The sequence below is a fragment of the Zalophus californianus genome, chromosome 9, assembly GCF_009762305.2.
Source record: "Zalophus californianus isolate mZalCal1 chromosome 9, mZalCal1.pri.v2, whole genome shotgun sequence".
NCBI lineage: Eukaryota > Metazoa > Chordata > Mammalia > Carnivora > Otariidae > Zalophus > Zalophus californianus.
Genome location: NC_045603.1, coordinates 79,145,683 through 79,170,964, shown reverse-complemented (window position 1 = coordinate 79,170,964; position 25,282 = coordinate 79,145,683). Strand labels below are relative to the sequence as shown.

Genomic DNA, 25,282 nt, shown 5'->3' with positions numbered 1-25,282 from the left:
TCTGAAAAACAAACTGAGGGTTCTAGAGGGGAGGGGAGTGGGGGATGGGTTAGCCTGGTGATGTGTATTAAAGAGGGCACGTTCTGCGTGGAGCACTGGGTGTTATGCACAAACAATGAATCATGGAACACTACATCAAAAACTAATGATGTAATGTATGGTGATTAACATAACAATAAAAAATATAAAAAAAAAAAGAAACAGTGAGTGGGGAGAGTTCTATCCTTGTTTACCTTGGTAACCAGTTCCAACCTTGTCTTGGGTGGAGCTTGTTGTCCTAAAAGGAAAGATGGCCTCTTATGCTCTAGCACAGTGATTGAGTGGGCACCACGATCATCTGGATAGCTTGTAAAAAACCCAGATTGCTGGGCCCTGCCCCTAGAGTTTCTCATTCAGTAAGTTTTGGGTGGGGCCCAAGGATTTGCATGCTAACTAGCTTCCAGGTGATGTTGCTACTGGTCCAGGAACCATACCTTGAGAACCACTGATAGTCCTAACTTCTCTCTTTTGGTCTTTCCATTTTTTTGCTGCATACATTGGGAATCATTGTATAATTGATGAATGCCCCTAATGAGCATCTTGGGGGGAAAATTGATGAGAAGTCTGTAGCTAATTTATGTGAAAATACATTATTTTCATAATGGCCACATAATAATATGGCACTCTACCCAGTCTAGTGGAATGTTTGTAAACATTCTCTCAAATGGAGGGATTTCTTCTTTTAAGTGAGTTGTATTGGTCTCGGCACTAAATTAGAAGTTCTCTTTCAAACCTAAACATTTTAGCTAAGAAAAGCTGAGAAAGCTAGGACAGATGTCATTTTTGCCCAAGTTTAGAAGAAACTTACTAATTTCCTTATTTTTTTTTTCTTTCTTCACAGAGAGACTAGGCAGCTAGCCTGCCCTAAAACATCAGTCAGTCAGCAACCCAGCAAAAAAAATTGTGGTTTTTTGCCAACTCTTTAGCTACCACGCCCATTGTTGGAACTTTCCTTAATATTTTATCCCGTTCAAAGGGTCCTGACCAAGCTTGAAATATACCCAAAACATGCTTCTATTGGGTCTTTCTTTTTATCCTTTACTATAACATATAATATATGACTCTTTCCCCAGGAGATTGCTTTTCTAAGACTTCTCTAAACTTATTTTTATTGAGCCACTGGAATCGGAAACCACCAGACTGAGGACTCCTGCAAAAAGAGCTGATCTCTGTTTAAATTACCCAACAAATAGGGCTTTCTCAAATTTGAGCTATGACCTTAAACCCAAACCCCACTCCTTTGTTGTGGTAGTTGTATTTTCTGGTACTTTTTCCCTTCAGCAAGTCATTCAAAGAAGTATATTATTAGCTGTTTAGAATTCAGAAATGAATTTGCTATCATATGAGAATTACTGGATGTTGAAGGTTTAATTTTCTAAATGGTTTGTGCACCCAGAAGGCCAAATTATAATCAGCAGGTTTCTGGGTAAGCAAAGAATTAGAACAAAGGGACTTAGATATTCTGAGTCTTTTATTTTGGACCGCAAGTCTATAATTGGGTTATTCATTAGCCTTGATTTATGACATCATTATAAGTCCATGCATTTCATATTTATTACTAATCCATTTATTTAGTTCATTTTAAAATGACAATTTCATTTTTAATTAATAGCAGTCTTTATTCCTAATTTTTAAAATTTGAGATGAAATTTACATATAGTGAAATGCACACATCTTAAGTGTACAGTTTGATGAGTTTTGACAAATGTATAAATTTGTATAACCAACTACTCAATCAGCATATTGAAGAGGAGGTCCCCCGGGATCATTTGCCGCTTCCTGCAAGTAACTATTTTCCTACTTTCTATCACTATAGATTGCCTGTTCTTGATTCATATAGAAGGGATTTTATAGTACATCATTGTTTATGTCTGGCTTCTTTTGCTCAGCATAATATTGCATGTGTCAGTAGTTCAGTCTTTTCTATTGTGGAGTAACATTCCTCTCACTGTATTTGGAGTAATATTGTATTAAGTATGTAGGGATGTCCAGGGGAATCTTCCTCTCAGAAATGTTTTTGGGGATATAGGAAAATCTTTTTAGAGCATAGGATTTTCTGAAGTTTTTCCATTTAGCCTTTCTATTTTTAAAAAATACTTTGACCCAGCCATGAAAGTTGACATAGTTTTATCAACACAGATGCTCATTAAATTAGGCTGCCTCTAAAATAACTCAGTGCATGGGCAAGTCAGAATTTTAATAAACAATAAATATGGAAATTCTGTTTTTAATATTAGTACTTTACCACTTCAGTTTGCTGTTCTTGTTCTTCTGTGTAGTCTTTTGAAGTCCATTTGGAATTTATTGAGACTTTGTTGCTTTGCATGTATGGACTATCCTGATGAATATAACATGTGGACTTAAGAAGAATGTATATTCTGCATTTGGGTGTTTTCTTATATAAATCAAATTAGGTCAGGATGGTTGAAGCTATTGTTCAAATCGTCTATGTTCTTGCTGGATTTTTTTCCTACCTTGTACCTACCTTTGCTATTCCGAAAGAGGTTTGAAAATGACAGGTGGGACAAAACAAAACAAAACAAAGACAGGACCATACACTTAAATCTAACCATATCAAAAATTACATCAAATATAAATGACTTAATTTATGTAATTCTCCTTTAATTATGTTGGGTTTTGCCTTATATATATGGAAACTCTGTTATTAGTTGCAAAAACATTTGCAGTTGTTATGACTCCCTGATGAATTGATCATTATAAAATATCTCTCTCTAGTAATACTTCTCAATTGAAAGCCGTTTTTCTTATATGAATATAGCCACTCCTTTCTTAGGCTTACTATGTATATGGTATTTCATTTTGCATCCTTTTATTTTTATATTTCTTTATATTTAAAGTATACCTCTATTAACAACATATACTTAGGTGGGTTTTTTTTTGTTTTTGTTTTTGTTTTTGTTTTTGTTTTTGCCAGTCTGGCAATCTCTGGCTTTTAATAGTGTTCATTCTGTTTATATTTAATATAATTATTTATATGATTGAATTTAAATCTACCATCTTGCCATTTGATTTCTGTTTCTCCCATCTGTTCATTGTTCCATTATTGCCTCCTTTTGAATTGAGGATGTCATTAGTATTCCATTTCATTAACCTAATTGGCTTTTTACTAATACCTCTTTATTTTGTAATCTTAATGGATTACATTGTATATTCTTAACTTATCACAGTCTACCATGAGTTAGTATTAAACATCTTTGCTTATAATGTAAGAGGTTTACCCCTTTCTTCCTTTTGAGCCAATAAGATTTTGATATTCTTCATTATCCTAGCTACTCTCCATCCCATGGACTGGGGAGTGCCCACAGGTAAAAGATGTATAAACATGAATCTCACTCATTATGGTTCCCTTTACTCGAGAGCTGAATTCCCTCCCGTTTCTACCAGCTTTTGTTCACTCTCTAGTTTCTTCAAAACTGTTTTTATATTTTATCCAGTGTTTTGTATTGCTATTTGTGTGGTAGTTTGTCCTATAAAATCTACTCCACCGTTATCAGAAGTGGAGTTTTCATTTTGCCATTTTTTAATAATGTACTAAGCACTCTTCTGAATCCATTACCCAACTCAAAAACCTTACAGTAATCTTTATTTAACTATGTAACTCTTCCTCTCAGTCTCTCCCCCCATATCCCTGACTTGAGGTAGACATCATTCTGAATTTCATGTTACTATTTCCTCTTTTCTGTTTGTATAGTTATGTTGAATCTGTATGTATTTCTAAAATACATTTATATTTGTATTGTTTTACCTTTTAAAAAGTCTCACTGAATTTATTGGAGAGTTATTTTTCTTTGCTATTATACTGCATGGATTTATTCATAACACACATTGCTTTAGTTTATCTTGACGACTGTATGTAATTCCATTGTGTAAATACACCAGTTTATTAATCTTCTCTTGTGTTGGACATTTGGTTTGTGTCCACGTTTTTGGCCTTGCGGAGAGTCCTACTATGAACATTTGTGTGTGTCCATGATTATGTGCCTTGGTGTAAATATTGTTAGAGTGAAAATGAATATGTTTAATTTTAGATGACAATGCCAAACTTATTCCAACTGGTTAAGCCCATTTTACATTCCCACCGCCATTCTGTAAGAGATTCTGTGAATCGACATCCTCTGTAATGCTGGGTAATGTCGATTTTTTTTTTTTTTTTTTTACCAGTTGACTAGGTATAAAATGGTATCGCATTGTTGTCTAAAATTCCTTGTATTAATGACATTAAGCCTCTATGTGTTTATCAGCCGAAGATATTTTCTATTATACTTCTGTTCATGTCCTCACCTCTCCCCTTTTTAAATCAATTTGTAGGAATTCTATCCTTTGAATACCACTGAACCAGACCACCTATACTGACTACTTTTTATTTGTTAAACAGATCTTAGGCCTTTGAATCCGTCATTCTCCCACACTACCCTATTTGATTTGCGAACCCTTCTAAACTCTTGACCCCCTTTTCCTACTCCATTTTTCCCCTTTAACACCTTCCACCTTTGCAATATTAAGTACATTTTTATTGACTGTTTTACTGTCTTCCCCTTTCTATTACATGCAGGCTGCTATATAAGTATAGGGATTGAGATAAGCATTTATAAACATTTATTGCAATTTAATATTGTTGTTTGTTAAAGGATTGGAAATTAAAAAACAGCTTTGAAAACCACAGTCTAAGTTCTCATACCTCCATGTCAGAACGTTTGAAAGCCTCACTGAACAGAATGAGAAGAAATCCATAACTACCTGTCATAGGTGAAAAAGTGTTCATGCTATACACAAATACAGTTGCTAACAAAGATGAATATTTGTTTTTCTAATTTAATGAGGTGGTGAGAGTTTTTCTAATATGAGCATTAGCCATTGTTATAGCTGAGCCTGGCTTGTATCTCTTTGTGTTATTTTTATATTTATCATAGTATCTAGAGCTCTTTGAAGAGCTTTTAAAATGAAAGGGAATGCAACAGCCACATCACTATATGAAACTCAGGGACTGCATGGTCTCCGCTTAAACCTTTATATTCTCAGTCATCACTGAGTTTTGAGTTTTCATCCTGAAGTGTGATTATTAAATTTGCTCCCTATGTCTCTGGACTGTTCAAGTAAATATCTGAGAACTACCTAAGTTCATAACATTGCTTTGTTAACTCCCTTACTTCTGCGTGGCTGTAAACATCTGCCTTGAGTACTTTTGTGCTGTAGTTTTCCACATAAAATGATGTGATATTTTACAACTTCTGAAGTTGAGTAAAGTTCTGGGAAATCTGAGACAAAATCTCTAAAAACTATAAAATCAAAGTAATGTTTCACAATTTTAATATGGCATTTTATCAGAATGAATGCAGAGTAGAGAACTGATCCAAGAAGCTGTTTATCAGAGCTGTAAATATGTTTATAAAAGTAAAGTGACATCTGGCCGCTTGGAAACAGTGGGCAAAGTTTTCTTTTAAACAGCATACCTTTTATTTCCCAGATATTTGCTACACCACAATATCTGCAAAGTAGCTAAGGTCTTATTTAGGCCTTTTGGGAGAATTTACGTAGGTGCTTAGTCTGCTACTTGAAGTGCATTAATTAATATTGGAAATCACATAGCCTTGAGTTTTTCCTGTTCATAATTAAATTTTTTGCAAGAATAATTCCAGTATATTTGTAACAGGTAAAAGAATGAGTAGATTGTGTCATAATTTCAGCATAAGCCTATTTTTCAGATAAGATGAGATAAACAGAAATTTAATATGTATTATAATGGAGGTCAGACAGACCTAGGTTAAAACCTGGTCTTTACTATATATTTATGTGCTGTGTTTCTATGCAAAAACCAACAAACATCTTTGATATCACCTATCTAATAGAGATAAGTGTATCCATTTTATTAGGCTGTTGTCATGATTAGGGATTATGAATAATTTATGTACCTGTAGAGGGACCACTGTAGACACTTGTACATGGTAGCTGTTGTTATATTACAAAATACCAGTGGTTGTGTGTGTGTGTTTAGTGTATATGCTAGTAAACCCTTTTCTTAACTAATTCCTATGGTAAATCCTTATACAAGGGGGGAAAAAAAGGCAAAATTGAAAGAGCAGAAATTGGGTGGGGCTGGTGCAGGAAGAAAAAAAAAAAATCTCACCTACTGAGCATTCCTAATGGCCCTCAGGAAGTTTCCACAGCCATCCCTGGTGCCCTTCACAGAGCCCTCGAGCTCTGTAGAGTGCATCATGGAAACTCTTCTACTGGACTTTAAACACCTTGCATGCAATAACTGAAACTTACTATTTTATTACCTGGTAGAGCGTGTGGTCTTGCAGTACGGTAGATGGCCGGCCACAGCGTGTTAAGTGACTCAGGTAATTCAGCTCTACTGCTGCAGAGTGGTAGATGTCTAGGTGGGGTTGTAATTTGACGTCGAGCTATCACACCTGCCAGGAAGCATGTGTCATTTAAAGGATATAATGGTAACATCATGGTTTTTTCAGATCTAGGTTGGAATTTGCCCTTGACGGATACCAAAATGATGAGTGACGCAAGTGACATGTTGGCAGCGGCGTTGGAGCAGATGGATGGGATTATAGCAGGTAATCTGTGTCCTCTGAAGGTTGGACTCAGGACATTTACTCGGCGCTCTTGGCTTTTCCATTCCAACTCTTTTATTACCTTTCCACTTTCTTATTTTCATTTATTGGCTGCCTTTAGATCCCGTGTGGTTTCACCTTGGTCCCTCTTCTCCATTTTATACCAGTATTATTCTCAAACTTTATTTTAAAATGTCAAATTCCATTTCCATCCTAGGGTTCTGACTCAAGGATAAACTGCATCTCATGTGATTTCAGTGCAGGTAGTCTGTGGGCCACACTTTGAGGGATACTGCTCTACCCAGTGTCCCATGGATATTCTTATCTGTTCCCTTGAATTTGACATTTACTTTTCCCAGCAATGACTCTCACTTCTATTTACTTACTCAATTCTCTGCTAAGCTTTGGGTCTCTAACTGCCAATCAGGTATCTCCTTTGAAATAGCCTATATGCACATCCGTGTCATCAGGTAAAGCTTTGAGCTCATTTTCTTTCCTCAGAAGCCTCTCTGGTAGTCTTTATCTCGTCTAATTTCATAACCTTCCATCCACGCAGTTTCCTAAATAGAAATTTAAGTCACTCTAGACCTTTGTCCCTCATAGTCCCTGCTTAGTCAAGTTTTATCACTTCTGTCTCCCTTTAAATTCAGCATTCTCTTTGATTCCCTCTAAAATCTGTCCTGTCTGTGCTTACCTCTGCCCTGCTTTGTCCTGGCAACCCTCTCCCTTGATGTTTTTGACACTCTTGCTTTCCCATCCTACTCCATCATTTTCTAGGCTACCAGAATTTCCTTTCTGAGACACAGATCTGGCCATATTCCTCACTTGTTAAGAATCTCGAGCGATTCTGTGTTGTGGAAGTGGAGCAAAAACAGTGTAGACCATGACCTCCTTGTTTTTCTCATCATGACCAAAGGGACTGACCAGTAGGTGAACCCTTTCAGGCCCTTGTGGTCTCCCAGGGGTAGTGGCTTCCTAAGGTCTCATGTCACATTTTGTGTTTTGTCACAGGAGGAGTACCTTTATGTATTTAGGGACCCATGGTAATGAAGAGAGGATTGCAGGAGCTAGTGGGTGGGGTTGTCATCCACCTGATGGTCAGGGTCAAGATGCTGTTGGCCTCTATTACTCCCCCATTCTAGCTATTCTGGCCCCTGTTGCTTATCTTTTCTGGTCATAAATTTGACCCTATTCTGTTTTAGTGGTTCGAAGAAACCACAGGGGTTTTCCTTGTCAGAGGTTCTTCCACTGAGGGACATGGCATGTCATAGTTTGGCCTCCTTTGTTATACTTGTATATCCCAAGACCAGATTTTAATTTGACCTCCTTTGTAGATTAGATCACATCTTGTGTACTGTATTCAGTTCTTGGAATATCAATTTCAAAGAGGTTATTGGTAAAACTTAAAAGGAGGTGAACATGAAGGTGAAGAATTTAAAACAACCTCATCTGGTAAGGAAGGAACTGGTTAAGTTTAACCTGGAAAAGTATATTCTTGCTCAGGGCATGATAGATACTTTCACACAGTTGAAGGACTGTTAGGTGGAAAAGAGATTGGACTTACTGTGTCATAGTTTCAGAAAATACAACCAGAGCCAGGTCTAAGCTATTATCAGAGGTTATAACCTCAAACTCTTAGTGAAACTCTAGTCAAGAGAAGTGGTATTTCTGGACAGTAGTTGAGGGTTGACATTTTATATACTCCACTAGATGAGTGTATTTGTCCCTTACCCCTGGTAGGGCTTCAGGACCAACATTAGAGTTATTCAGAAAATCAAGAATTCTCGGGTCCCACCTCACCCTGAGTCGGTCAGTAGGTTAATGGGTAGGCCCTGGGTTTATGTTCTCAAATTAATATCAGTTGCTCTCCACCTAAGGTAGGAGGGAGATATGACTGCAAATATTTGAGGAGTTTTTCTAAATACACATCTCTCCCCTATACCCCACTTTGTTTTGTGATGGAGACTTAACAGAGTGGAAGGTTATTGTGGGCACATCTATTTTTAATAGGATTATCCGTTGATCCTAATGCTTAAAACTGCTGGAATAGGACATTATAGTCTGCTTTGTTTTTAATGCTCTTCTGGTCTTCCCTTTCCCTAACATACTGTCCTCAATTTCTGTTTTTCGGGATTCTCCTCTCAGCCTTACATGGTTTCTGAGGGGATTGATGCAGAGGGTTATGTGAAGCATTTAGCATTGGGCCTAGCATATCAATGGTTACCATTATTATGGTCTGGCAGATTTTGGTCCAGATCATTTGGTCCAGTTTTAAGGAAGGTCAGTGGAATGGACTAACTGAAAGAAAATTCCTCTCCCCGTGGTTGGAATTGATCAAGCTGTATGGCCAACTGGTGAGAGAATTTACACATCGGTTTGCAGTTTTCTTCCAATTATAAGACCCTCAGATTAATGAGGTGGTAGTCTAAATATCATAAATTATTGACACTTAAATGTAAAGTTAGTACATATATTAATAGTATATATATTTGGCAGACCAGAAAATAAAAATCAAAGAGATGAAGAGGTATATATGAGTGCTTTCTGAACAGGCTCTGGGTGAGTTATGTAGATTTAAGTCACAGAATGCTTTCCTTTATAAGTAATAGGAAAAAAATGACTGTAAAACTTTTTTTTAAAGCTGATATTAGCAAGAGCATTTGATGCTATGCTGCAAATAAAATCATGGGAGAAAATGTTAATACATACACACTCATTCGTATATACACAAATGTATACATGTAATTCATTGAACTTCTCCAGAGATTAAATTTTGGTAAATTAACTGGGAGCTGGTCCTGTTACCCTTGACATTATATTATGCAATTTCCACCTCAGTGTGCAAACTTCTTTTAAAGGAATTTCTCAAAACTTTATGGTACCTAAATTTATATTTTGGGAGTACTTGGCTCTATCCAAACTGATCTGCTACCTTCTTAGCCCTTATTTCCGTGAGGTCAGCGTATCTTTCACCAAAGCCCATTCATTATATTCTTACTGTACTACACAGTTGTAGCAGTTGGCCTCCCAATTAGGTATTTGGCGATTGATATTTACCATCAATTATGTGGGTTTTATTTTTTGCACCAAATCACTATGACTTGGAAATGATTGAATTATTTTCTTTTCCTTTTTGCTTGTTTTGATAATTCCTCACTGTGACTGGACTTGCTTGCCACCCTCAGCTTTAGTATATTATCTAATATAAATCCTATTGCTCTCTCTGTGATTTTGTTTTTGTTTTTTTTAAACCCAGGTTCTAAGGCCCTGGAATATTCCAATGGGATTTTTGACTGCCAGTCTCCCACCTCCCCATTCATGGGAAGCCTTCGAGCTCTGCACCTTGTGGAAGACCTGCGTGGCTTGTTGGAGATGATGGACACAGATGAAAAGGAAGGTTTGAGATGCCAGATCCCAGATTCAACAGCAGAAACGCTTGTTGAATGGCTTCAGAGTCAAATGGTAGGTATCGGCACGTTACAGATCCCGTGCTGTGAATCTTTTGTTGCTTATTCCAGAATTTAGAACATAGAGTAGCTGATTAGAACAAGAAAAAAAAAAAAAAGTACAGGGCAACAGGTTTGCTGTGATTTTTATCCCTTAATGCATCCCAGTTTCCTTTAAGGACAATGTTAATGTACATTTCATGGGTTCCAGCACATCACCTCGTTTTGCCTGTAAAGGTGGACTGACTAGCTTTCAAATTTTGCTTGGATGACCTGCTGTGGCCTAAAACAAATTGTCCTGTAAGGGAAAGAACCTTGCACGTAATAAATGCTTTCTCAGTACTATTGGGAGGTTTAGTATAAAAGGACCCAATAGCAATTCAAATATGAGGTACAGTGAATATAGACGCTTCCAAAAGCTGCGACGCGGAGGTCTGCAGCAGTATTTGATATAAGGTGCCATCTAGCGGTTTCTGGGGGCCATGCCAGTTGCAGTGCGCGAGGGAAGCTGTAGAATTGGGCTTTAAATGGCGTTCTTCTTCATTCAACAATGAGGCCCCTTTCTAGGCATCCGTCTCAAAGATGGATGGTGTGGCAGATCTGCCCTTTCCCCGAACACAGTGGTAAATACCATGGTTTTCATACGTGTAGAACAAATAAAATCTAAAGAATGGCATGAAAAATATTCAAAGAAGATAGCAAAAGTGTTCATTCTGTAATACAAGTAATGCCACCGAACAATACACTTAAGAATGGTAAAAATGATAAATTTTCTGTGTGTATATTACCACCACCAAAAATGAGAACATTAATAGTGTGATAAAATTGATGGTTGGATTGTATCTTGGCATTTACCAATGCAGGTGCTGGAGACAGTAGGCCTGAATTTTGATTTTGGCGCTGACTCTTAGAAGCTTGTATGATTTGGGGGAAATTTTTTAAGCTGTTTGTCTCAAGTTTCCTCATTTGTGAAATGGGGACGATAGCTTCTGCCACGTGGGATTGTGAGTGCCGTGAGCTAATTTATGAGTGCTTGTCAGTGAGCCTGGTGGGTGAGTCAAAACCTTAATGCACTGAAGAGTAGATTGTAGAGAGTGGAGGGAAAGCCATGGGATTCCTTTGCAAAGAGGGAGAGAGAGTGTTGGCTCCAATTACACGTTACTCATACGTAATTCACTTTTTTGACAAGAGTACAGACATTTTTCAGACTATGGAGAAGCTTTCACAATATTTTGGAAAGACTTATTACTGGTGGCATAATTAAGATTTCATTTATGTTTAATGATAGCCAATTTGGGAGTCCACGTACTTAAGACTGATACTGATCTTCTCATTAGTGCAACTGGGCATTTGCCGTTCTAATTACTTCGCCTGGGCCAGGGAGATCCCCTGGTTTCCTGCCGGATGTCGCGTCTTCCTTCCCTACTGATTTCTGCTGCCTGTGTTGTTGTTTCACATGATCAGAAGCTGGGTGAGAAGAAGGAAAATAGTCACACTAGTAGTTTGTTACTGGAGAAGGGATATTAGATCCTATAAGAATGAATTTGTTTTAATAAAGTACTTATAGCTGTAGCCTTATAAACACCGACAAGTTTAAGACTCAGAAGTTCCTCTCCTGTGGTTAAAAAAAAAAAAAAAAAAAAAAAAATCTATTGACTATGCCGTATTTGGTCAAGTACTGAGGTAGAATTCTTTGTTTTGATTGTGAAATGTTATCCTGTTAATACAAATACTAATGATGGAGAATTACATGCTTTATCAAGCTCTAAGTTTAAGAGGGCAAATAGAAAAATATGTCGAATTGTTTGAGCCAAGCAAGCAGTTTCCGTTTGCTTTAAGTTGAACTCCGTGAGTTGCCTAGAACATTCATACAGTGCTCCTCCCAGTAGATGAAGTTGAGGATCATGACCTTGATCAGGACGTGAAATATCCCACAAGTGTCCTGTTATTTGGTGGTTTCAATATGAGGCATTCTTAAAATCAGCAGAAATGACAAAAGTACAGTTTTCAACAAAGTGAGTGGAAATGCAGTGACCGAAGTCCAAGCCAGGCATCGTGGCCGATGAGATAAAGTGAAGTGTGCCTCCCTGGCTTCTGACCGGATAAGTCTCAATACCTTTCTGTCTTATTCCTTCATTTAAAAAATTAGTGATACCAATTGCAAGTGTATCTTTTTCAAAAATTTTCTTAAGAGAAGTTTCAAAAAAATAAATACCCATAATTTAAAGAGTTCAGAAGTGAGGAACGTTTTCTCCAGGCCCCTGACTCTCCTCCACATGACCCATTCCAGGCCCGCCGTCCTCAGATCCCCCACTGCTCTCTGCCCAGCCTCCCTTTTCATGTGTGCCTCCAGGGAGTGTTTGTTCAAGCCTTGGCAAACAAGGCACATCTTAAGATTGTATTCTGTACGGGGTCACAAATTATCTGAGTTATGCAGTGTCTCACTGAGACATCCTCGCTAACATGAAGGCTGCTTCCCCCCTTCTGGTACCAGGCTTCTGGTAAACTCCCATGAAAAGCATCCACAGATACAAGGCAACGAATGGAGCGAGTCAGCGGAATTCTTGGGAGAAACCAGCACAGTGTGATAAGTGAGAGATGCACTTTTAATGAAATCCCTGGTGACCGGTGTTGGTGAGGACTGAATGGAGAGAGATGTGTCTGTTCTTTCATGAAAGTGAGTCAAGAGAGGCTAAGTGGCAAGAAAAACAGGGACAGCCTTTTTTCTTGATCTCGTGTTACCCTTCTCAAAGTAGAAGATTCTCTTGCTATATCTGCATCCTGTCACATCGCTGGCTTTCGGGAAATATTGCAGAAACGAAGGAATAATGGGTGAGCGTATGAATATTGTAAGCTACTCGAATAGAGCTGGGCCTTAGCTTCTAGGGCTCTTCTAGTCTTCATCCTTCTGTAGCTCAGAGGGCTTGGGAGTATCCCTGCGACCAGGATAGCGTAGTCTCAACTTGTACCTTCTCCGCCCTGCAGAAGCTTCAGGGAACATGGTGGTGTGCGTGAAAATGAGGTGAGGAAGGGCCAGAACGCGTCTCCCCTACTCAAGTAAGGTGTGTGCGTGCATCTGCTGGATCATGGGCTAGCCACTGGAGCTTGCCAACAGATAACCAAATACTACCAGGGACACTCCCTCAAGATATTCCTAATGAGACTGGCAGATGAAAGCACTTGGCATCTGCGGCTCTTACAGGCCTTTGGGATGTAGTTCCATTTGTGGAATGGTGCATCCTAGAAGTTGGCCTGCTGCTGGGATCCTTCTCACCCCAGAGCACGTGTTTTTGCTCCTGTTGGCTATTGATTGAAGAAGGTGCTTTCTGTTTCTGGAAAACAAGCACTGAGAATATTAAAACCCAGAAATAAGAGCCGTAGTCTGATTTTGACCACGTCTGCAATCTCGACTTGGAAAGTACAGAAGATATTCAGGCTTCTCCCGAGCTTTGGGCTTTGATGCACTTTCTGGTGACACTGAATAAATGGGCATTTTTTTCTAGGAGAGCGTCACGCTTGGGCCTTTTGGGTGTGTTGAAGTGTATATGAACTTGATTTCTCCCTTTGGTTTTCTTTTTGAGCGGAGATGTTGAGATTTTGGAATAAATAGAGGACTTCCTGAAAAGGTTGTCCCCGTTGCCCTAGTCTCGTATTTATTTTTTAGAGCCGTAACAGAAATTTCAGAGGGAAAAATAAATGGGGTGTTTCAAGATTGACGGAAGCAGAGGTGTGATAGTACATAGGGGCACCAGCCAACCAGAAGGGATGCTCCAGGGGCTCCCAGTGGTAGTGGTGTTGCCCCGAGATAGTTATATACAGCACCAGGAGAGAGCCTCACCACCCTGATTCCATCACACTTGGTGAGAGGACAGGGGAGCCGAGTCTGCAGCCTGGTGGCTTGATTTCCGGCACTGTTGAGAATCACGTTCGTTGATTCTTTGGACAGTAGCGTATGAGATTCCTTCTTGTGCTGTCAGACCCCGGTGAAATGTGACTGTGATGTTCATGGCTTTCCAGTTTTTCTCCATCTCTCCTCCTACTGCAGTGTCTAGTAGAGAGCAGGCAACAAATTTCTGCACCCAGTGGTGGAGATGTAATGCTGATTAGGATGCATGAGGCCCTTGTAGGAGAGAGTTCTTCAGGTAGCTGGAGATAACATTTAATTAAAAGAGCTTTAGCAGGCTTCGCCTTCCTTTTTCTTTCTTGATATGGAATTTTGAAAAATGTAATCATGAAATCAAAAACTGGACGGCAGCTTTTAAAACTAACTTTAAAAATAAGCATATTGACTTCGGTGGAGAGTGTGTGTGTTGGGGGGGGGGGGCGGTGCGTGTGTATATGTTACAGCACCAGTCTGACTATTTCTTAACATTTGTTGTCCTTATAAAATTGAACCAATTTTCTTTTCCCCGTTTTAATTTAGCTACTCACCACTCTGATTTGGGAATGTTATATTCAAACTGAGTTCTGTCTTACAACAGAAGTAAGTGTAATTGTGGCAAATCACTGCTTGTTGGTTGATTTGGGATTTAGACAGGACAACAGAGCTCACGAAAGAAGGATAAAGCAAAACGAAGGTTGGGGAGAGAGGGGAGACTGCTGGAGACCAATGCAAACCAACAGAACTAAGAAAATTAAAGGAAAACATAGCATGATGCTTTAAGTAAAAATAACAGGCAAAATGTTCCTGCCTGGCTTGAAGTAATAACTGTTGATACCGTGTGATGGGTGTCTAAGGTCTCTACTTGTATATATAAAATGAAATTTTGTATAATAAATTGTTTTTTGAAAGGGAGGCACAGAAGGTAAGATGCTAACATTTATTACATCTTTATACTTGGTAATTAAAAGGAAATTAATATAAATAGAAGAGCTTCTATTTAGGTGGTAATGGGTGAGGTATAGTGTGCCTTTAACATTGTATGGAGCATCTGCTGTGTGAATTCAGGCAATTCATATTCCCAGGTGTGGTTGCTGGCTAACTTTAGGATTCTATAATTCTGTAAGGAATAGAGCTTTTTAGACATTTTCCCCTCTCATGCCAGGAAAATCTGGCAAACACTGTGAGTTCCTTAATTAAAGTATCACTGTTACCATCGAGCTGGATCCCTTGCCCTTCCTTTCCCTCCCTAGTGTCCCATACCCCCGTCCACACACACACTGTTAGTTGGATGCTATATACTATTAAAATCCCGAAGTTGATGCCAGTTTTGACTTAAACTTCCAGTTGGATCAAATGTGGTCACTAAGGGGTTGCATCATGAGTTAAAGTAGGAGGAGTTATTTTGAAGGCATCTCTGGGATTTTGAGTAATTTGGGCTGGTGTTCAGTGCTTTGGATGTCACATCGACTCAAGAGTTGATACTCAATGTGTTTTTAATTCTATGCCCACGATGTTATAAGAATCTTGGGAGAATCAAAAGAAATGTAAGATAGTTTTGCCCTGAGGGACCATTAAGAAGAATAAGTGACCAGCTCTCATAAGATCAGTAGTAAGCCATCCATGGCAGAATATGATGAAAAGCTAAATGGTGAGGGACAAGACAAGACACAGAAGGGAAGCCAGTGTAGGGGGAGAAGGGAATATGGCACAAGTAATGAGAAGGTGGGAACTGGCTGTGAAAAATGGATTTGTAGAGGCAGGGAGGAATGGGGGGGTGAGTATAGTGGTGGACACAGAGCCTTGGAGTAGATTTTGGAGAGGGGAATGGAAGAAAGTTCATTAGGAGGAAGAAATTGAGAATGGTAAGGGTAGAGGTGATAATTTATAAGGGAAGCAGGAAACCAAGGTTCCAAAGGTTATATGGAATAATGAGCTTTTAGAAGGAGTTAAGACTCAATTTCCCCAAGATTGGCAGGAGGAAAGAAAAGGAAGATGTCGGAGGCGATATATACTATGCTTTGGAGAAGATGGTACATAAGGGAGTTCATGCAAGATAGTCTCAAGTATAGGTCCATTAAAAAGGCTCTGAGAACACCTCCTGAACATGGTAGGAAGAGGAGACTACAGGCTTGAGGCTGACCACAGAGTACATGTCAGGTTGCAGGGAAAACATGAATAAAAAAAGGCTCGCTGAGAAGCAAGAGGGCCAAGTTACAACCAAGCATTCATCTTGTGTTCATCCAACGTTTATTGAACACTATCATTCATTGTTCATTCTGCAGTCCTTTGGTTCGAACTCACTGTGTGTCAGATGCAAAGGCAAACCTACTCACCAAGAAGACAGTTTGTTGGATGAGAGGAATATATATGTAGCCAAGTCTAACCTAATTCGTTCAGTGTGATGCCTGCCGTGATGAGCGTTCATCCGGAATCTCTAGCTGGCATATGAGTGATGAACGGGTAATTCAAGGAAGACTTCACAGACCAAGCCCGGATTGAGCTGGACTTCAAGGAATGAGGAAAGATGAAGAAAGGGTGGGAAATACTGTCCATGCAGAAGGAATAGAATTCCAGAGAGCATGCCATGTCGGGGGAGGTTTTGAGTGGTCTGGTAGGTAAAGCATGGGAGTTGGAGGAAAAATAGACATGGTAGGGTATTTGCCTAATGTCATTTACCTCTTGCTAACATTTTTAAGGCAAAGGTAACAGAATTGGCAGAAATAGAAATAAATGTGTGAGGAGACTAGACCTTTACCTGCTTGAATAAGTCAACACACTACTTTAAAAGTACGTAACTACTCCGTTGGTGGCTCTTAACTTTTGCTTTATTTTGCTATGGTGACCTGTGGTGTTTAAAAAAAAAAAATTTACTCAAGCATTATGAGCTCTCATAAATATCACTAGTCTTGAGAAGTGTGAGTATGCTCATTGTGAGTCAATTTTTAGTATTTTGATTTTAAGATCATTTTGTGATACTGATTTTGGAACATCTGATTTCCAAATCATATGCAGTAGCTTCGTGAAACCCTTCTAGAACTTGCTATAGCAACACTTCTAATCTTTCTATAATTTCCTTCAGTCAGAAGAAATAACAACTTTTGCTTTTTATCCTCAGTGAACAGAAACCTTTTTTTTTTTTCTACCTAATGAAATATATCTGTTTATAAAACTTCGCTTATGTGGGGCTTTAAAAGCAGATGCCTGCTAAGCTTCATAATCAGAATGAGGAATTTAAAGCTGTATAGGGCCAGTCTGGGCACTTCCTTAGATTGAGAACATGTACATCCTGGCTCTGTTCCAAAAAACTGTCCTCAAGAAGTTACATAAATTTCATTTTCATGGTAGTCCCCGGGGTTGGAAGTCTTTCAGGCCACTCTATCCAACTCCTCCTAGTACTTGTAATTTAATTCTGGGTACTTCAGTTTACAATATGAACAGAATTATGCTGTGGTAAATGCGCAGGTATGTGGTCAAGCAGCTGATGTTAAAAACTTTATCCACTCTAAATACACGTTGCAGGCTTCCTTCCTCTATTAGCTTCTGATTCTTTTGTGGCTTCATGTGGAATATATCCAGTGCATCTGAATTTTTAGAAGCAACATCCTGAAATTTCCTTTTGCGTTAAAGCTCACGTGAGTGTGTGTGTGTGTGTGTGTGTGTGTGTGTGTGTGTGTGTGTGTTTTCTTCTCAACACAGGCCTTTTGTTATTCCCAGAATTTATATGGGAAACTGCATTATTTGGAAAGGTAGAATAATACCAGTTAATTCTGGAATAATAGATGTCACGTCTGCTGTGTCCTGAGCGGTAAGGATGAGTGTGTTTCTCTGGCTTTAAAACCTGAAGTTATTTGCTTTTTTTTTTTTTTTAAGATTTTATTTATTTGAGAGAGAGAGACAGATAGCAAGAGAGAGCATGAGCAGGGAGGAGAGGGAGAAGCAGGCTCACCGCTGAGCAGGGAGCCCAACATGTGGCTCAACCCCAGGACACTGGGATCATGACCTGAGCCAAAGGCAGACACTTAACCAACTGAGCCACCCAGGCACCCCTGAAGTTATTTGCTTTTTTGATTGAACTCTGGATGGCCCCACCTAACCAATTTGAGCTCCACTGGCTTTTATTTCTGTTGTATTTGAAGGAGGAATCAGGAAATTCTATTGGGATTACCCATTATATGATTATGAACTATTCAAGTGAGATAACAAGGAATATATCACATATACTGCTATATTTCAAAATGACGTTTTTATGCTGTCTGCTCTCTGTGAGCCTTTTCGTGTGTCTCCTTAATGACTTTTATATATGAGACAGCTGAGGAAAAAGAGTGACTTGCTTTCCCAATCTGTGCTTCCTCCGGTATTTTACCGTGCATAAACATGTCCGAATCTGGTTAAAAGGTGCGGGGCCAGAGGAAGGGGAAGAAAGCAAGCGCAAGTCTAAGCAGAGCACCGGGGCAGTGCTGTGGTTGCAGGACAACACCTGTTTCCAGGCTCTGTGCAGGAGCTTGGCATAACATTATAGAATCGAGCAAACTCACAAGAAGTTAGTCAAGTCAGGATGGGAACTGATAAAGTGCCCATGACGAGGGCTAGTCAGTGCTGCGGGGGGGCGGGGGGGGATGTCATTGTGGACTGATTCCTAAGCTTCCAGGGGAAGAAAGAAAGGCTTCAAAGACAAAGGGAAGACTTGCCCTGTGATTTGGTCCAGGGAAGAAGCTGGTGTGAGCTGCCCCACATCTCCGACGCAGGCATTTGCAGTCCTGGATTTGAAACTTGGGAGGAGAGGGGAGGGACGTAAGGGCACCCCAGGACATTCCTACTGTCCCCACTCAGAATTAGTAGCACTGAGCATTCAGGGGGTAATTAGGGATTTTGTGCCTGAGCACACACTCGCAAAACTTGGCATGACCCGGCTATGTGTCCACGGCCAATTAATGTTAGTAACCACTGTTCCTTTTAGGTCATGATTTTCTGCTTGATGAGAAGTTGTCTGGCTTGGTGATAACATGCCTAAATGCCTAGCATGCCTCTTTTACCTATTTTGAGGTAAATGAACCAAGTTGCAGGCTCATATTTTCGATTAGTGGCAGCAAGAGCTGTGCTGAATTCCATTCAGGTTCCTTGGATTAAAAACGTATGCCATCATACAATACATCACCAGTTTTTGATGCAGTGATGTATTGTATGGTGACTAACATAACATAATAAAATTAAAAAAAAGAAAAAATCCATTGCAAGATTCTGGGGGGGGGGGAAGTATGCCATTTTATTTGCCCACAGTAGTTTCAGTTTTAAAGAGAGTCAAGCCTTACACATACTACTTCATCTTTTCAGACAAACGGACACCTGCCCGGGAATGGAGAGGTGTATCAAGAAAGGCTGGCACGTTTAGAAAATGATAAAGAATCTCTCGTTCTTCAGGCAAGTGATTTTAAAATGCTGCTCTTTCTTCATGACATATTCACAAAGACCATTTTAAATTGGGATGGCATATTCAGATGCTTCTAGGAGCCGTACTGCTAATAGAAATAAGTGCATAGGCCATCTGTACACAATAGGGAGTGGTGGGGACTGTGGCAGCACAAGGGTGTGCTTACCCTGTCTAGAGGGAGCATCCCGGACTCTCTGATGACAGACACAGTGTCATCTAAGCTGATTTTCTGATCTGATCTGTCATCTTATTTGATCTGATTTTTTTAATATACACCACAAATTACAATTTTATACTATAGATATTCATAAATCTTCATATTTCTGAATCTGAATATATTTAATTTTTCAACTTTAAAAACAATACCATGAGCCAAACAGAACCTAAGTGAGTAATGGAGTCTGGTTTAGTGGCTAAATTTGAGTTTTCTTCTTTGTAATCTTTTAAATGCATGACAAATATTTTTATTTTGGTATTTTGAGCTAAATAAATTGTAGTAGATTTACTAGACTGGTGATCATTGGGGAAAGACTCACATTTTCTTTTTTTTTTTTTTAAGACTTTATTTATTTATTTGACAGAGAGAGACAGCGAGAGAGGGAACACAAGTAGGGGGAGAGGGAGGGAGAACCAGGCTCTCTGTGGAGCGGGGAGCCCGATGCGGGGCTTGATCCCAGGACCTTGGGATCACGACCTGAGCCAAAGGCAGATGCTTAACGACTGAGCCACCCAGGCACCCCGACTCACATTTTCAATAAGCACCAAGGATAAAAGACTAATCCAGTGTCTCCTTGTGGATCTTTGAGTTACATCTTGGATTTGAACACACTTGTGGACAATGTAATCAGGAAAGATCTCATGGAATTTGAATTCCCTGGGTCCTTTTCTTTATTCTTCGTGAAGTATCAGAGTTGAATAGTCCTTGACAGCTTCTCTTTCAAACATAACTCCATTTCCTCTCTTAATCTCTAATACTACCTCCCACTCCCATCCCATTCTCCCCAAAAAGAATGATCTGTTCACATGCTCTCTTGCATATAATGGTTGAAATGATGTTAACCTATAAATACAAGGTATTGCATATCCCCAATCAGCCCTAATCACCTTAAAAATTGGAGTCCTCAGATCCATAAGTGTCACTTAAATAGGATTGTGAAGGACTGCTGTCTTACCCACAGCATTTCTTTTCTTTACAACCAAATGGGGAGTGACATTCCAGTTTTTGTTCTATATTTAGAGAACTAAAAGTTTGTAGTGGGACCCAAATTCTTCCTACTCTATTGCAGTATTTTGCTCTTAATACAGGTAAGTGTGTTAACAGACCAGGTAGAGGCTCAAGGAGAGAAGATTCGAGATTTGGAGTTTTGTCTTGAAGAGCACAGGGAAAAGCTGAATGCTACAGAAGAAATGCTGCAGCAGGTATGTTCAGAAGCCCGCACTGAGGTGGGATTTTCTTGCTGACCTGTTTGAAGTGCTGCATTTGTATGTCATGTTCACTCTGATGCAGGAATAAAGTTCATGATTCACCTAGACTGGCATATTTTAACCAAAAACCTAGAGTAGCAGGGTCTCAAAACACATGCACACAATAGAAAGTTATTAGAATCTGGAATAAAATATTGATAGGTCTGTAGGTAATTTTAATGTTCTTCTTTAAACTTTCATATGGTTTCCTAACCCCCAAACACGAGCATATATTTTATGATTAAGAAAAAAGATAAGTACCATATATGACTTCTGGGAAGAAAAAAAAACCCAAACTTGTAATGTAATGTACACACACACACACACACACACACACACACACACACACACACACACACACAGTGCTTGTGGACGAGAGGACCTATAATATAGTGGATAGGGCACGCACTGGAGGGAGACTGTTTCAGTTTGAGTACTCACTCTGCCATTTCCTTGCTGTATGACTTTTGGCAAGTTCTTAACCTCTCTGTTCCTCACCTTCCTCATTTGTTGAACAAGGATAATTCGTGAGTTATCTTTAGGAGTTTCTACTTTATAAGGTTGTTTTGAGGATTGAACCACTTAAAACGTGTCATCGTCAGTGTTCTCTTCAGGCTTAGCAGCATTTCAGGTTTATATATGTGTGTGTATCTACATAATGTACGTCTCCCCAGTAAGCAAGCGTACATTTAGTTCTGCTCAATGAAGGTTAACTGAAGCAAATAATTTTTTCAAATTTTTTCTGTTTAGTGATTAATCTTTACCACATTCCTGACTTGATAGTTACTGCTTTGCAGTTGTGAGACACATCCATATGTGTCTCTTTATAATAAAACAACTTTTGAATGTGTCTCTTAAATTGTAATAGGAGCTTCTGAGTAGGACATCCTTAGAAACTCAGAAGTTGGATCTGATGGCTGAAATATCTAACTTGAAGCTAAAACTGACAGCTGTAGAGAAGGACAGATTGGATTATGAAGATAGGTTCAGAGACACCGAGGTAAGTGACAACCCCCCCCTTTATATACATATGCGTGTGTGTGTATATATGTCATACACATATTTCCAGAGCAAGTTGAAATTCCTTGTAGGCATGAGGGAGAGGCAGTTGATTACTACATTCTCTCCTTCATCCGTGCTTCTTTTTAAAGAATAATCTTTAATTACATTGACTTTTTTTTACATTGACTATCACTAAATGCTCATGGAAATATTTATTGTGAGACTGTTGATGTGAAATATTAATCCTTTCATTAGTCTTTAGAAATAACTTTCGACTTTATGACATTTGCAGCTTCTCTCTATTGATCTGTCTGTCCTTCTGTCCATCTATAGTGGTTTTCTTCATTATGAAAATAATGGGTTTAAGTGTATCACTTTACTAATAGCTCTCTTTATACTGATTATTTGCTGTATAATAAGTAGGTTTTAAAATACATACAGAGAACATGCTTTCGTTATATAATCATAAAAATCAGATTTTTAGAGTTTATTTCATTTGGCCTTCTACTTTTGGTCTATTCCACACATAAATCATTCCAAATAAATAAAGCTCACTATATTTTTGTGAAAAGTACCCATTTTTGTGGTTAACCATGCTTTGTTCTTTGTACTGTTTTATTGTTAATCTGGGTCTTTTTATTTGCTTATTATTTGTTGTTGGGGAAAGAGAGCATATCCATGTGAAATCTGTTTGTTTGGAAAGAAATATGAAGAGCTGCAGGACTTTGTTATCTCCTAGGGGCATCTCTTCTTTTTTCTCTCTTTTGTTTCCTCGGTTGGCATATGGAGAGTTCTCATACTGGATTAGAATGTGGGTACAGGGAAGGGGAGAGGAGAAGAAATCGTTTAAGTATTTTTCCCCCTCTATTTTCATTTCAAGCCAACTCTGTACCATCATGATATGAGATACATTACGTATGTTCTCCACTGCATGCAAGTCCTATATAGACTGGATTTAGTGAGGTTTACTCCATTGCTGTTTTCAAAATTAAATTTTCTGCCAAAGATGGAACTCTAATGGAAAGTCTCAGCATATGTATTACTTCCTCAGCAGCAAAAGGAAATCCCGACTTAGTTCACGTTTAATCTTCTAAAGCTCTTTGTCAGTCACCTATATGAGCATGTTTCTCACTTGATTGAGACTAGGGCTCTTAAAACAGAACTTAGTTACCCAATTTCTCTAAAATTGTCCCTTTTTTGCTTTCTTGAAAAATCTGTTTGGATATTTTCCTCTTTTTCCTCTCTGTCGTTCCCTGACCCCACAGTTGCGATAGAATTCAGTCAACAGGTGGACAACATGCTGTGGAGCTTACTCTGGTGCAGGGAAAGAAGTTACAGTATTCGGGTCCAGAGTTGGCCTTTTCCGTTGTATACATAAAGTTTAGGGGGAGTCTTAACCTGCACGACTGGTTAATTTGGATCCGAGATGTTAACCAAACGTTAGGACTAAATTGAAGTGGATGCATTATGATTTTTTGGTAAGACTCCAGAGCAGTATTTACATCTCTTGAGTTTGTCTGTGTTTTTAAAAAAGATTTTATGAATTTATTTGAGAGAGAGAGAAAGAGTGCACTCGTGTGAGTGGGAGGATGGGCAGAGGGAGAAGGAGAGAGAGAATCTCAAGAGACTCTGCGCTGAGCATGGACCCTGTCTTGGGACTCTATCCCATGACCCTGAGCCGAAGATCAAGTCAGAGGCTTAACTGACTGAGCCACCCAGGCACCTCTGTCTGCATTTTTTTTATAAAACTTTTTTTTCTGGTGCTTCCTTGCTTCACTCATGCATTTTCAATCATAAGCAAAGTGATCCTGTCATCAAACTTTCAGTAAACTCAATCCTTGATAATTTTCTAATAAATATTCAATACTATTGGTAAAAAATAATATGCATACCGAGAGATTGTGAACTATAATCTGATCAACTTTGTTACATATGACAATAAATAAAATAGCCCTCAAAATTAAAACTGAATTGAATATGCTCATTTTCCTATTCTTGTTCCCTTAATAAAAATAAAATATTTGGGGGGCACCTGCCTTGCTCAGTCAGTAGAGCATGCAACTCTTGATCTCAGGGTCATGAGTTCAAGCCCCTTGTTGGGTCTGGAGCCTCCTTTAAAAAAAAAGGTTCCCTGCCTGTTTCAGGAATCCAAAATTCTTTAACTTTGTCTTAGAACTTTAGATTATTTGGAGATTAATTTCTAAGAAAATATTGATTCCAATATTTGAGAAGAAATATAGGCACTTCCTAAAGATTAGGGGTAAAAACCTTAAAATCCTGGAATTTTGAAGACTTGCCTGTCCCTGGAATGGCTGATAGGAGATGCTTAGCATTATTCAACAGTGCCCCCTTCTGGTAAGAGTACAGATGCCAGAAATTGAGTTTTCTGTAGAGCCTGAGTTTCTCTGAGAGGGAAAAGGGAACAGTAACAGGGATTTTCTTTTTAAAAAGAACTGAAATTCTGATAAGAAATTAGTTAGAAATAATTGGAATTCCATTTTTTTAAAGTTTTATATCAAGGAGCTATTTTCAGATTTTCCAGTTTGAGTTATTATGGGAAGACAGGACTTTTTTCAGGTTGGAGATTTATATTCATAGTTACAGTGTTGCCACAAGGCATATTTGGGTAGGGCTTTTTTTTTTTTTTTAAGAGAAAAATTATTTCAATTTATAATTCTGTTTTCTTCAATTACTTCTTTTTTGCAAATTGTCACTATTTCTAAAAGAAGTGGTAAAATAAAACAATACCAAATAGGAATTCAAAGCTGCTAACCATGAGAAAGTGGAAAGATAAATATTAAAAAGACCAGGCAGATGAAGGAAGATCACTAAGAATTCATAGTATGCAAGGATGATTAATAAATGGAAGGTAAATAAACGGGAGAAACTGACTTTTTCCTTAGACTTGAATTCTGAACACGTCTAAAATGTTATTAAATGATGTCAAACAGTGCCTGACCTCAAAGGAAAATAGATGTTCCTTTACTGAGACACTGTGTTAATAACAATTATAATACGGGTGCCTGGATGGCCCAGTCGGTTAAGCCTCTGACTCGATTTTGGCTCAGATCAGGAGCTCATGGAGCCTCGCCTAAGGCTCCGTGCTCAGTGGGGAGTCTGCTTGAAAATTCTCTCCTTCTGCCTCTCCCCATGTGCGTGCACATGTGTGCGCTCTTTAGAAAAAAAAGAAAATAATTATAATAACTAATGAGTAATTATGATACACTACTGTTAAGTAATTATATAATTAGGAAAGCCATCCCTTTCTCTACGTGTGAATCATTATGCATAGAAGTTTAGTAAGAAAGGTTTATTTCTTCTAGTGTTGTTTCTTTTTTGTGGCATTTTTGTATAATTCTGTCATCTGTTAAGCTATGGCTCAGGAATAGAGGACTTGTAAAAATGAGGAATAAAAACACATTAACCATTGGTG

The 25,282-nt window shown here is 38.7% G+C and overlaps 1 protein-coding gene across 18 annotated transcripts in view; it reads left to right on the top strand.

Annotated features, from left to right (window-relative positions):
• Window positions 1-25,282, top strand: part of PPFIBP1 (PPFIA binding protein 1) — a 172,528-nt gene that overhangs the window by 108,770 nt on the left and 38,476 nt on the right. For all 18 annotated transcript variants that reach the window (XM_027592500.2, XM_027592487.2, XM_027592494.2 and 15 more), the window contains 5 exons: window positions 6,531-6,629; window positions 9,883-10,088; window positions 19,287-19,373; window positions 20,689-20,802; window positions 21,716-21,847. In XM_027592500.2, coding sequence (XP_027448301.1) covers window positions 6,566-6,629; window positions 9,883-10,088; window positions 19,287-19,373; window positions 20,689-20,802; window positions 21,716-21,847 — 603 coding nt within the window. In that variant the 5' untranslated portion in view covers window positions 6,531-6,565. The remainder of the gene's footprint in view (window positions 1-6,530; window positions 6,630-9,882; window positions 10,089-19,286; window positions 19,374-20,688; window positions 20,803-21,715; window positions 21,848-25,282) is intronic.